General features: G+C 36.8%; 1 protein-coding gene across 5 annotated transcripts in view; it reads right to left on the bottom strand.

Annotated features, from left to right (window-relative positions):
• Positions 1-14,642, bottom strand: part of MPP7 (MAGUK p55 scaffold protein 7) — a 155,391-nt gene that overhangs the window by 95,590 nt on the left and 45,159 nt on the right. For 4 of the 5 annotated variants that reach the window (XM_054817582.1, XM_054817581.1, XM_054817579.1 and 1 more), the window contains one exon: positions 3,852-3,970. In XM_054817582.1, coding sequence (XP_054673557.1) covers positions 3,852-3,970 — 119 coding nt within the window. Of the gene's footprint in view, positions 1-3,851; positions 3,971-14,642 lie in introns of those variants that run through there. The other variant, XM_054817583.1, reaches the window with a different exon arrangement.

Here is a 14,642-nt window from a genome sequence, read left to right on the forward strand (position 1 = left end):
TGCAGGGCCAGCTACCAAAATACTATGCAGTTATATATATATAAAAAAAGAAAAACACAACAAAAAAAACACAAACAAAAAAACCAAACCCAGACTAGATTCACCAAATATTCCTTACTTTTGCTGTAGTTATTTTCTTTCCCGGTGTCACATACTGCTTTTTGGATGTACAAACTCTTCCCTATGAAGGAAACAGCAGCACCACTTGCTGTGGCTTCTTTTTCATAGTGCAAAGTATAGTACCGGCTAAAGAACTGTGCGTGCTCTGGGCTGGCCAAAACCAATCAGTAAAATGCAATTGATTAAGAAATACTTCAGTAGCAGCCCAACAGATAAGCTTACTCAATTCTTGAGCGTTACATCTACAACCAGAAATGTTTAAGGCAACGGTGCAAGTAGAAGCTTCATCTTGAAGCTAAACAGACAAACAGTAAAACATGTGTCCGGTGCACTAACAGCAAGCAATCACACATGGAAATTCTTGCAGCTCCTCTAAAAATAAGCTAAAAGAGTTGTTAGAACAGATCTTTATTTATCCCTTCTGTTCTTCTAAAAAAAATCCAAGCAGAGCACATGTGTACTATTTCAGGTTTCAGCTACATTACTGCTCATAATTACCCTGAAGGATCATCTCTTCATGTTTCTTTTCTATAAATCTCTACAGTATTACTGGGATCTCTGCTGTATAAAAAGTAATGAAATGGCTGGAGATTTTTGGTAGAACTTAAGAGAGTCATGTAATAATACAAGGAAGTAACAAATTGAGGGAAGCAGAGACAAATTTTAAACATTCACTATCCAGAGCCAGATTTCTCTTCCAAACTGTCAACAATGGTTGTGGGTTCCCTCTTCTCTATACTTCGCAAACTAAAATCTAATCAACAGATTCCTTTATTGAGAAAAGGGACAGCAAGAACAGTTGCATCAGTTTTTGCTGGTTTTACTTACTACAATAGGAATGTACTGTAGGGAACAATCCAGTATTTGCAGGGGAATGGACTGGATGATCTAATACAACTTTTCCATTTCTGTCTTCTTAGAACAGCTCAGGCTGATCCAAGTTCACAAAGAGATTTCCGTCCAACAATACTGAATGAAGAGAACTCCAAGACAACGTTTGGGGCTTCTTTCTTTTTCCTTTCTTTTCAATATTAAGAGAGCCAGAATAGCAAACCGCATGCCATCGTATACAACCATACAGAAAAAACTATGATAATTAAATACCCATAAAACTTAGAACATCTGTAGAAAAAGTAGACAGTTCATTTTATGCTTAAACTTTTCAAGCAATTTGGAGCATTTGATCCATTTTACAACTTCGGAAAAAAGCTCTTTTCTAATATTTGAAATTATTAACCAGTAACGTAAGATCGGCTTAGAAATTTTTATTAAGCAGTGTGCCTACTTTAAATAGAGAAATGTTAGTGCCTAATTAGTAGTATACCCATGCTCATTTTCTTCCAAAATTGACACATACCAGGATCGCAACATCCTTGGCTCTAAGCTAGTGCGCTTTTTTTTTTTATTACAAAATATCTGTCATCATACTCTGCCTGAGGAATTAAAAACATTTGTCTTTGCAAGCACAGTTGACTTTAAGAAGTTATTGCTAGGAAAAAAAGTCTTTCAAATAAGACACCAGAACCCAGAAAGAAAGATTTGGCACTTCTGAAGCCTTGTAACAGGGGAAAAAACTATGGCAGATGGGGTGCGTTCTTCTGCTCCTACAGATCTCTTCCAAAAGGCTATGGACTGCCTGCTCTGAAACTTGATAGGATACTGAATAATCCTTCTTAAAAATGTGTTAAAGGTCAAGCAAGTACCATGAAGCCTGTCTTGGGGCAGGGATATGAACTAGATAACCTTCTGAAAACTCTTCATGCCCTACTTCCTATACCTGAACACCACAGAAATCAAAGGGTGAGGTTCTGTGATATGCTCTGGGTCAGACCAGATGCTCTTAATAGTCTCATTTGTTATAATTAAAAACTTTAATCTTTTGAATGAAATTAGCACGGTGTACTAAAGAAGTCCCACTAGTAAACACTAAAGATGCAGTTTCAAGAATTATGTCATTTTAAGATAGTGTGAGACTTGGTAGGACTAACGGAACTGTTCACAGGATCAGAGTTACACATATGTTTAATACTTGGACCTAAAACTGACAAGATAAATAATAAAGATGGTTGGAATATTTCAATGCCTTCTTGTTGTAACAGCAATAATGTGACCATTTGCAGATCCCCAAAACTGTCTATCTGCCTCAAGAAAGCTTTCTCATGAATTCTTTTTTGTTAAAATCAGAAAGACCACGCCACCCTGCAGTAACAAACAATTAGGGCACAAAACTAGGAGAGCCAACTTTTCCAAAGTGAGACGATACTCAAGGTGAGTAAACTAGTTACTGCTGTGCTATCTTAGTTTTCTTTTGGGGGAAGGGGCAAAAGGGAGCAAGGGAAGGAGTTTGAAAAGGTTTACGTTCTGCCTCGATAGAAAATTAGAGCAAATGTTGAAATGCCAATGTTTCACAGATCCACACTCCTTTTCTAGCCAGCCTTCTTTACTTTCCAATTCAGAAAGAAAACGGATTTAGCAACTGACCTAAATTTTGCTTAGATGCACGCCACTGTTAGCCTATGTTAGAAAGACAACCAGTGTTCCCCCTGCAGTGATATCTGAACCACCTGAACAGATGGCTGCAGCAGAGTGGTGCGGAGTCTGGGAATCACTGCACTTCAGAAACTTTGATGAACTCCTTTAGGCAAGGAAGTATTGCCAAGCACTGTTCCCCTGTTTGTTGTTTTTGTGTATCAACTACCAGAGAGTACTTGTGTTTACTTTTATATGTAAATTCTCAGCTATTTTGAAAGTAATTTTGGCCAAGTATCAACGTTATTCCATCTTTTTCCAGAATAAGATAGCTGAAAGAAATGGAAAAAGGTGACACTCTCAAACCTATGTTGAAATAATCCCAATTTTAAGCTTCCCCTAGACCAATGACTGACAAGGGTAACAAATTCTGCTCAATTATGTGTGAGTCTGGATATATACAGGGCATGGGTTACTACCACCTACTGACTCATCTGAGACCTCAGAATTTCCTTCCAGCTTGAATTAGCTCTGTAGTAGAGACTGAAGACATACTTACCATTTTGTAGGAGTGGAACATTTCTAACCAGCAGATTGGCTCCATTTTTCTGCTATAAGCAATTTTAACATTATCGGGGTAGCTCTGCATACTCCCATGGCATGCTTTGATTTCTTGTTGCTGATCATTTTCATAGCAGGACACTTTACTCAAGTATTCTTCCAAGCTTATTTTAGGTTGTACTTTAGTCCAACATATTTATGTGCAAAACACAATTTTAAATGGAGGCAAGCCAATAAAAGAAACAGCTTACTAGAATTTCAGTTGACTTCGTTAAAGGAAATTATTTTAAATTAATGTGGCTACTGAACTGTTGCCATACTTGACCTCAGAAAATATATTCCTTCTAATTTTTGCTGTGAACATTTATTTATTTAAGCTAAACTCCAGGTCTTGAATGTTGACCATAAAGAAGTTTCAGATTTCCTGCTACTATTTCGTACTCTTTTTTACTAAACAAGGGCAAACAACATATGTTTGCTGCATTAGCATTACACTGCCAAAACATCACTCTTCAATGAAATCATCTATGTATTTTTGGTAGAATCTTATTTAACAACTTCCACCCCTGACAGAAACAGAGTTAAAACAAGGCTGTTTTGTTTTCACCGAGCAACAGTTTGATCGCTGGTTTACTAGATGGCGCTCAAAACATTTTTCCATATGCTCTTCTCAAAGAGAATCTGACTTAAATGTGGTTTACCTTCACCAGTGAATGAAGGCTTTTTTCACCAAACATATCCCAGAGGAAGGTCAGGTCTTCCTGGCTGTCCACATGTGGCTGCAGCTGGGCTGGCAATGCAGCCAGCAGCTCGTACAGACCTATAAAACGAAAATAAAACACAAAGTGTAATCTAGGGGTGATCTCATTAATTTCACTTAACAGTTCTGTGTAATTGGCTGCCTGGAGCATGTCATTTTAACTGAATAGGGAGTCTGCAGTATCCAGCATAACATTAACTTGTAGAACCAAAAGGAACATTTTTTAAAAATTACTAAGAAGCAAGTATTAGCGGTGTACTTTTTACCTTGTCACAGTTGTCAAGCTTCTACATCCATATATATTTACATAAGGTTATACAGAAAATTCATAAAAGTTTTGAAAAAAAGGACACAACTAGAAAAAAACATACATTCCTTTGCTTAATCGTTATTCCATTTCCCTTGATGTTAGCCAAAGAGTGAAATGAGTCATGAATAGGAAAAACTTCCTTAAAAGAACAGAAACTGGATAGGGTGGTCCATTAAAAAAGAGTTCGTGGTTTCTTCAAATATTTCTTGCTAATATATTGCTTAATATTTTTTTATCCCGTGTTCAATAGGAATCCACAGCAAGACAAAAGGAACTGTTCTGTTTTGCAGGATTAAACCTTAAAAAATAAAACCAACACAGTTTTCCCAGACACAGAGAAATATTTCAGTAACATTTTTAATTTGCAGGTATTTGAGATTCTCCGTAGGGTTAAAGCAATTGCTGTTCCCAGTTATTTGTGGCACACCTCACCAGCGGTCTCCGAGGGGCAGACAGTAGCACACTGTTCCACAGTAGCATACAGCATAAAATATCCATCATGCACACAGGCCATCAAACTGCTGTCCAAGAAATGTAGCAACAGTGTTTGCAGCAGCCCTCTTTAGGGAGGTAACCTGGCATGAGTTGATATCAATTCATAGCACATGTTTAATTTTCCAGTGGGATTACTTGGGGTAAAAAGGACAAAATGCCTTTTTCTCCTGTCTGCTGTCTACAAAAACACCAATAGTCTCCTGGGATCCAAGATACACGGTCCTGTTATTATTTTTAGTCTGAGTAAGTGCTGCTGTTCATCACAAGGACAGATTTACAAGATAATCTACTGGTAAAGAACATTGTTGTAAGTAATAGGTTACCTATGGTTATTACGCCTATTATCTCCCTATAACTTATGATTTAGAATATTTATTAGTAAACATAATTTCACAACCTTTCCAGGCACTACACCTCCCTTTCAAAATTACACACAGCACCTTCGGAATCCAATTATTTAACATTTTTGTCTTTTTTTTTACTGCCTTTCAGTAAAATATTCTGGAAAAAAAAAGTTCGTTCCAGATACTTTCTTTTTGTGGTCCAAGCGATTTGGTGGTTGACATTCATTTCTCTTAAAACCTTGCTTTTATTTAAATCTGCTCTTGTTTATGCTTCAGAAATACTGCAAAAAGAAGATACAACTGAAACCACTACAATTTTGCACGGACAGAAAATGAACGCTGAACCTTGCCTAGCGATACACAATCAGCATCGAGCTGACACCAGAGAACAGAGGTCTGAATGGGACTCTTGGCTCCAACTTTCCAGACTATTATAACTTCAGCACTTACCAAAAAGGGTTATTTTTATCACACAATTTATGCTTCAAAAACATTTTCATTTAGAAAATTAAAAAACTTCTTTACACTCAGCCTTATATTTCTGCACATAGCCACTTTTGTTATTGCACATACATTTACCTTAGAATAACCCAAAAGTTGTTAAATAATTTAATCGAAATTTAATGTAATCCTACACTGTGGCATAGCTGCTTAGGAACAATTCATGTATGCCGTTCAGAAGAAAGAAAATATTAACTTAAGCCACTCCCTTCAAACAGGAGATGTATAAGAGGATAAGCTTTCTTTTTTATCCTTGATCCATCAGAGCTGCTTAAATTTCACATAAAATCAACTATAAAACTATTCTATCCTTGTAACTATTGCTCCTCAAAGCTTTGATAGTTAAGTCCCCAGTGAAAATAAAATGAAAGTTCATGTCTCCTGATGGATTAACTATTACAGTAGTGACACAGGGTGAGACTGAATCTGCCTGTAATGACACATAGGTTTTATGCACAGAACTCCCAGAGAAAAACCAGGCACTCCCCGACTGATTAACCCTGCAGGTGCTTACACACATTAAGGTTTCCACATCCAGCTCAAAAGCATCTGAGGCCTTCACTCAACACAGCCTTGAATTGCCCCTTCCAGGGAAATGAGTGTCCACATCCCCAGTGCACTACCAATAGCTTCGACTGCATCACACACAATCTATGCAACCCTCCTGGGGAAGTGGAGAAAATTAGACAGGTGCTGATTGATTTTATGCAACAGCATGGATATAGTTCTAGTTCTGCCCTGCTTTGGCTCTACAGCCCAGCGATTATAGCTTTCAACCAGAAGTAAATCAGAATCCTGCCCTTCACAGCAGCAGAACCGAGGACTACACCATGCAGTGTGCTGGAGAACACTCCTGCTCTTCAGGCTCCTCTTGAAACTGAGCACTAGGTAGCCAGCAATAAAATAAATCAAGAAGCCAAAGGAAAACCAGGCAGGAGGACTTAGGGTATTTAGTTAGGGAGAGTAGAAGACAAAGATCTAGACTATGTCTAAAGTTAAAATCGTGCAATTCCAGATCACCCGTCTCAGCTATAGCCTCCTTCCAAACAGCAGGGAACGGCAGCAGAAGGTGTTAGTACCTGAAAAGGCTGATCTTTACAGAGTCTCATTTTCTCTTGTTCCTTCTGTGGTGTCTAGTACCACGGTATCCAAAATTTTCAGATGGGCATTCACATTTTCATATATGAAGAAAAGCAGTATGTGATTCTTACACACGCAGCTGCCTCCAACTAAAACATCACATTTTATTTGTCTCTCAATTACACAAAGTATGTTGTTCTTATTCATTGCAGCATGAAGAAACAGTGAAAATTGTGGCTGGCATATGACTTTACTAGCAAATAGGATTTAAAAGAAAGTGTTTTTAAAATAAAATAATAATAGGGACAAAATACTTTGTCAAGTTACTGTAAACTGGTAATGCAGTTGAAACCATTACATTGGCAACTACACACTGGACTAATTTAAATTGCCAGATCTGGTAACCCGTCACATCCATCTTTCCAACACCTGAAGGGTGGTAGCTCCAATCTCTGCAGCCCTGTAAGGTGTCACTGTACAGAGATGCTGTCACACAGCAACAGAAGTAATCTGAATTTAACAGCAAAGACTGCTTCAACCCAACCTCAAACCTCCTGCAAAAGCTCTAACTAGCACCTCAGGTGGTTCTGCAAGCCAGGCCACTGAAATCAATGCAAGTTTCTCACTGGTTTTTTAACCAGATATATTTTTTAATCTTTTCAGTAACAATTATAAGACTGAAGTGATGCTACACTGAACACTTTTGATCACTTCTAAAAACAAAAATCAACTTTCAAAAAGGTCATAGGTAAACCCTCTATTCAGATGAACTGTTTTGTAAATTATAAACGCATATTCATCGTGTAAGCCACAGAATGAGATGTATCGCAGCACCTCAGAACTGAATGTTGTAAGCATATGGCTGCCAGACCTCAGGCTGCCAAGAGTTGTGCTCTTGGTCTCAATTTGATGTTTCTCTTTAAGTCCCACCTCTTTAAGACATATGACATATATGGACCTGCTACTAAAAAAAGTATTTTGCTCACATTTTTTGAAAGATGTCCACAATTAAAATCAACACACCAAAAAAGCTTTTAAAAAAGTATCTAGAAATTGTGGTTTTAAAAAAAAAAAAAAATCATGAAAAGCCAAAAAACCCCCACCAAACCTGTGTTTTTTAAAGCCTGATGTTGGCAACACTGTAAGGAGTCTTTAAAAAAAAAAAAATTGCTTTTTTTATACACTGTTGCTATTCTACTCAGGTTCTTGTAATTTTTTTTAGTCTAGTTTGCCTAAATTTAACTAGCTTTTAAATTTAAAAGGAATCTTATGCCAACTGGGATTTTCTAGTATCAAAATACTTCAGGTGTCAGAATTCAGTAAAGTAAACATGACTTACACAAGAAAAACTCATTTACTTCCATTTTTAAAAGCAGATCATTTAGTCAAAGGTCCCAGAAGACCTGAGCATACATAAAAAAAATGAACAAAGACCTTAAACATGGAGATGCAAGACTATTTTGCAATTATAAGAGGGAAGTAAGTCCGGTCAGTTCTACACCTTGGGATAAACCCTCCCCAGATCACAATGTAATCTGTACATTCCCAAATCATTGAAACAGAGGAGGAAAAAGGGCCCTTTCTAGATTAAACAAGGTCACATAATCCAGTGGCAGCAATAGGAGTCCATTCCAGACAAATAAGAGAGCTCCTAGTTTTAGAATCATAGAATTGTTTCGGTTGGAAAAGACCTTTAAGATACACAGGTCCAACCGTTAACCCAACACTCCCAAATCCACCACTAAACCACGTCCCTAAGCACCACATCTACACGTCTTTTAAATACCTCCAGAGATGGTCACTCAACCACTTCCGTGGGCAGCCTGTTCCAGTGCTTGACAACCCTTTCAGTCAAGAAATTTTTCCCTACTATCCAATCTAAACCTCCCTTGGCACAACTTGAGGCCATTTCCTCTTGTCCTATCACTTGTTGCTTGGCAGAAGCGACCAACACCCACCTGGCTACAACCTCCTTTCAGGCAGGTGTAGAGAGCGATAACGTCTCCCCTCAGCCTCCTTTTCTCCAGGCTAAACAACCCCAGAATAGATACTAGTATGCTGCTATTTATATTCATGTTATATAAATTAGGTACAGTATCTTACACTTACATGAACTAAGTAAAAGCCTATAGCATGGAAATATTCATAAAAGGAGATAAGAATTGCACATAAGAATACTATAAAACTCCTGTAAGAGTGGAATGGAAAGGGGGTTGTTTGAAGGTGCTTATACAGTCTATTAAATCTGATTACCTGATTCAAGAATAAAGAAATTTAAAAGTAATAAATTAATACTGGACATACGATACACTTTTCATGAAATTTAGTTCAGCCAAGAAAAGTGACACAGGGAATTAAAACCCAATGACTAGATAACCTTGCCTACAGAAATAGTCCATATACGCATGTAGATAATCTAAATACACATACGTAATCTAAAACTAAAATTTACAACAGCTTGTCATGGATAGAGAAACTACTCTGAGGATTTTGGACTTGTTGCAAGAGCAAGTAAGATAAAATGGCTGCAGAATAAGGCTTGTAGTATTCTGCCAGCTTGGATTAAGGAAATAATTTCAAGGGAAAATCCAGCTATGTTTGAAAACTCAGCACTGTCCCTGCTTAAAAAGGTAATAGATAAATTTCAATTTGTTCTTTTAACATACTTAAGCAGCTCCTGTCTTCAGAGTCTCTTCAGGTTTTCCTAATCTTAATTAATACAATTTAGTTTTATTCGCTCTGAAGAACAGAGTGTATAATAATGGCAATTCCAATTTAAAAATGTGGATACTAAATTTGCACATGCAATAAGATTTAAATCTAAGCAGCAATGGAAAGCTTTTAAATCAGAAACAACGGGACATAAAGAATTTTTCCAGTTATAGAAAATTGCTTCCTTCATAGTGTTATATTCTATATAAGACTGCTTGTTCCTAGCAGGAGAATGGCTAAGCAACTGATGAAAGTGTTCCCGTACTGAACCACTCACACTGCAGATTCCAGATGCTCTACATTCTTGACATCAGAATGGAAAAATTTACTTTTAGTCTAGAGAAATTTAATATCACCATTCTTGTCATATCCTTCATAGCTTCATTATTAGGACAAGTCTGTGGAAGCTATAAACTAGTGCTAAATGATAAAAAATATGGTCTCTGCATTCCATCACTCTTGCATATTACAAGAAAACATCAACTTTGTTTTGGTTAGTGTAAGGAAAGAAATGGAGACAAATGGATGTGCATTTGCTTTCATATGTTAATTAATTTCCTGAATTAGCATTCTGAACAATGATGCCAGACTTCGAATCAAAAATTTTTACAGTAACTGAGGGATAATAAACACTAAAGAACATATATCTAAGCCCAGAACAACACTGTAAAATTTTATTGTATTAATAAAATGGGACACACCAACCTTTAAATTTTCCACTTTGTCAAAGGTAAAATAATCAGCACCATTTGCTGCCATTTATAACAACTGACATTTTTTCACATTTGAACCATACTTTACAGTTCTATAAAGGCTCAGACAATACTTGCCTTACACAAAAGCAAACAGCACTGCAGTAGAAACACTCATTCTGACATCCTTGCTGCTGCATGATAAAATCAGTCACTAACACCAAATATTGAAAATGATTTCATTCTGAAGTTTGAGATCAGTATTTATACACAGGTTCAAATAAAAATGTATGCAGTACACATAAGCATTAGGATAGACATACAGCACCATCCTATCCAGTTGTAAAAAGACCACTATGTGCTCAATTTTATGTGCTACAAATAGCTCTTTTTTGTGTTCTCTTAAGTAATTCCACTGAATATATCGGCTTCCTGACACTGCAGAATGTTAAAAAACTAACAATTTTTCTTTGCAGAACCAGAGTGATCAACTCATTCTAGAATGTATCTTTTTTAATTTTGCAGTTTAGTGTTTAGAAAAAAAAAAAGATTAATCTAATTTTCCAAAGGTATAGAATACTGAGTAACTAGATAATAAAAATATGCAAGTGATCAGCATCTTTGAAAAAATATGTTTTATTTGCTAATTCACAAAAGTAGTAAAATGCTGAAATCCTTACAGATGGCACAGCAATAGAAATGTCAATGTTCTATTTTTTCCCTAATGAAAACAAGAATTTTGCCGTAAGTGTCCTCAAAGAACAAGATTACATACTCACTAAGGGCAATACAGTCTTTTTTAAGTTAAAAGTTGTACCTAATTTTTATTCCTCCAAGCTACGGTAATCTGTTAACCCACCTTAAAACAATGTTATGACAGAAAATGTTGAAAGCGAGCAATCATTTAAGCCCATCACTTTTAAAAATATTATTTCCTTCAAAATGGAAAAGTCTTTAGTTTTGGAACTTGGCTCTTGGAGCTAAAGAATCTGCAGTTGTTTGAAACAGTTATTGGTCTTTTAGGATTTGTCTCAACATGTGTATTTCAGATTTAGCATACCACATACCGCTATGTTCTGATGCGAGTTAAATAGTTGATCCCTATTTGCATTCATACAGGGAAAGACTGTTGCTACAGAGTTCTTGCTTGTATGGCTCATCAAAGCTGCTTCAAAATCGAAACCCCTCAACATGTAGTTACTACATGCTGTGTCAACAGGGATACTTCGAAAGTTCATAAAACATACTTTTCACGAGTATTCAAAAACTCTCCTATTATCTGCAAGAATAGCACATACATAAAACTCATTTAAAGTGACCTATCGAGCACAAATTAATAAACAACTTGTGGAAAGCTCATACAAAGATCTGACTTTTTTTTTTTTTTTTTTTTTTTTGAAAACTCTGGGCTCCTCCAACAGAGCCTGCATACTACAACACCTTGAATAACCTTGACTAATTGACTAGTCCTTTGTACAGACATCAGCTTGGTGAGTCTTTAGCATTTCTATCTAGATCTTCATCAGCACTAGAGGAGGCAATAGGAAGTACCTGGCAGGCAGGCAGGAAAGAACTCATTCCAGCACTAGGATGTCAATGGGCACGCTCGCCACGTTTAACTCTTTAGTCACAGTTTGCAATGTTAAGCGACTTGGCACTGGAGAGGGGTGGCAAGGAATACTAAATGTGGCATTTTATAGCTGCAAAAGGAGGACACAATATCTCATTAAGAGACTGAATAAAGACTTCTAAGCTGAGACTATTTTCAACTCAGTTGTGCCTAAAACTTCCAGAAACACCATTTGATTACCATGTACCTCAACCTTTCATATTGTGTCTTGAGAGTAGAAGTGAAAGCTCTACGATCCTAGGCAGTACTGATACTCAGAAACAAGCCAGTATATTATTTCAGTGTTGTGATTCACTGTATGACTGAGTTTAAAGTTTAACATTGAAAACAAGTTATGCCACTACATCAATCAGTCATATATGCATACAGACACATACACTTGATATGCAGGTCTATAGAGGTATACAGGAACATACCAAGGTTTAGAGAGGCAAGTACATCATCATCTTATCTCAAAAGTAAGTTTAGAAAATTGAACTATTTGAAATATTTCATAGTTTATCCCTATGATTAATATGCTGCATCGAGGTTTGGTTTTGGGTGGGGTGGGTTTTTTTGTAATTTTTTTTTTTTTTAAAACCAATGTGTTATTTTAAAAGCAAAATCCTATTTGAACCCTGTGTTCCACAAAAGGCAACTAACAGCTAGCAGGGAAGCTTCTCACTACATCTTAGCAGTACTAAATTTCCTTCAGATTAACAGCTTCAGTTTTATTAAATCAGCCAATACTTGACATGATGTTGGGCTGAGAAGCCACAGAACCTTTCATCTGACAGTAAATGCACACAATACGTATGGTCTGCTAGCTAACCTGGATGCTGGCACAGCTACGCTTGAGCAGTATAGCATGGCAGTCTGCTCTCGGCAAAGGACACCTGGCAACGCTAGGAACTGTCAACCATCTGTGGACCAAAACCTGTAATTACAACATACATAGCTGTACATTTAAGCCTCTTGTTAGAAACAATATAGGCTGTCATACTTTCAAATTTACCACAGAACTACTCATTGCTCACCAAAAAAAGAGTAAAAATTATTGCAGCTGCCAGACCATTTGAATTTAAATTTGTGTCCAAGAACTGTAACAGTTTTAAAGAGTTTACCATCAGTAAATATAATTGCACACATTTTCTGATTCCACACTGCTGAATCAGTCTAGCATAACAGAAAATATTAACCCAAAACAGAACAGTTTAGAGAAATTTCATTCTTTGAACAAGTTTTCCAACAGTCACCATAAATATGTTGATACCAAAATAAATACCTTTTCCAACACCAGCAAGTTATATTTTTAAAAATTAAATCTGATAGCAATTAAAGCTAGCCATATGTCTCATACTTTCCCAAACCTTTCATATTAACATTAGCCTACAAGCCATTTAATGCCTCTGGCAGCTGGAGATGGGGAGAACTCAAGAATGCACGGCAAAATATTGGCTCTATTTATTAATTCAGTATAAATTTTGCCTTGGCTAGCATATCTGTTTTCACGAAAATCTAGCCATATCTGTGCATTTCAACATGGTGAGAAATTTAAGTAACCTTGAAATCATGACGCAGCTGAAGGCATTTACACACTACACTTGTGGCAGCACACCTATGCCCAAGTCGTAACCAACGGCGTGAAGCAGGCAAGCAAAGACTTTCCCTCTGCTCCGTTTCCACTGCGGCGCATCGGCGGGGAAGCAGAGGCAGCTTGGAGCAGGATTCAATCGCCCTGCAAGACTTCGCCCTGGCAGCCTCTGACGGAAGAGCTACTCCCAGAAATCTTTCCTTCATCACTCTCCTAAATTCCCCTTCTCTTCATCTCATAACAATCAACCCAGATCTTTGGCCACCATTTCATGTTACTACATTTTTTTAAACAGGCTGTAAAAATAGAACTCCCTGATTTCTATCTCCCTCCTCATTCTGAAAACTGGTTTAAAAGGCTAAAATTTTTAGCCACTTCAGCTTCATTTGTCCTTCTTTCCCCTACAGATGTGTCTGATGTCCCCCTCTCAGCTCAGCCAACTACTCAGATTTTTCTTCATGTTATTCCTGTTCATTTTTTTTCTGTCCATCTTTTTATCCTTTCCATTATCAAGCATTCTTAGAAAAGATTATGTTAAAACTGGCAAGCTGATTAAAATGCATTAGTAGTAAATAAAGGGAAGACATCTATACAAAACCAGTAAAAGCAAGGATAGCATCTTTCGGTGTTCAGATGATTGCAAAATCATCTTTGAACTTCGCATTGCTTGCAGTGGTCTCGCTTCACTGTGAGGTAATCCATATGGACTAGGGAGCTATCATATCAACATAATATTTTAGCAAAATATTTCTACCAGTATTCAGTACATCCACATCGACAGCATGCAGCTTCAGAGATTGAGATAATTCTTTTAAAAAAAAAAAAATCACGGAATATGCTACTAAAAATGCGGTTTGGAAAAATACCCAACATTTAGAACAAATTTCATTGTTTTATTTTTGTATTATTACAAAACAGAGAAGAAAACACCAAAACAGGAAGATTTTAAAGGCCACATGAACTTACGATTTGGTTAATAACAAATGTGTTGGGTTTTTTTAATTTAAAAAACTAACATGTTTTCTATTTTACAGACTTGCAATACTGAAAAAACTCCCCTATCTGGCACAGCATTAGCTCATATATGTACTCAAGAAGAAACTAATGTAAGCCCTGCACATTTGTTCTTTTTGTAACTGACAACATTCAAGTTCAAGAACTGCTTCTGACTTTCATTATATTTAAGTAATCTCACACAGTTTTACCTGGTGGCCAAACCTGGCCCATAAATGTGATTTTCCCACTGACGATACGTGAATCAAACCCACAAAGTCTGCTTTGCACGTTTGTGCACTAGTTATTAAGGACAAACAGGAAAGCATTTTTAAACTTGTCAGCTGAGCAAGCTTGATACAGGGTTGAGAGGAAAGAAGTCTGTAACAATTTTACGATGTT

This window comes from Grus americana, chromosome 2 (genome assembly GCF_028858705.1).
Source record: "Grus americana isolate bGruAme1 chromosome 2, bGruAme1.mat, whole genome shotgun sequence".
Classification (NCBI taxonomy): domain Eukaryota; kingdom Metazoa; phylum Chordata; class Aves; order Gruiformes; family Gruidae; genus Grus; species Grus americana.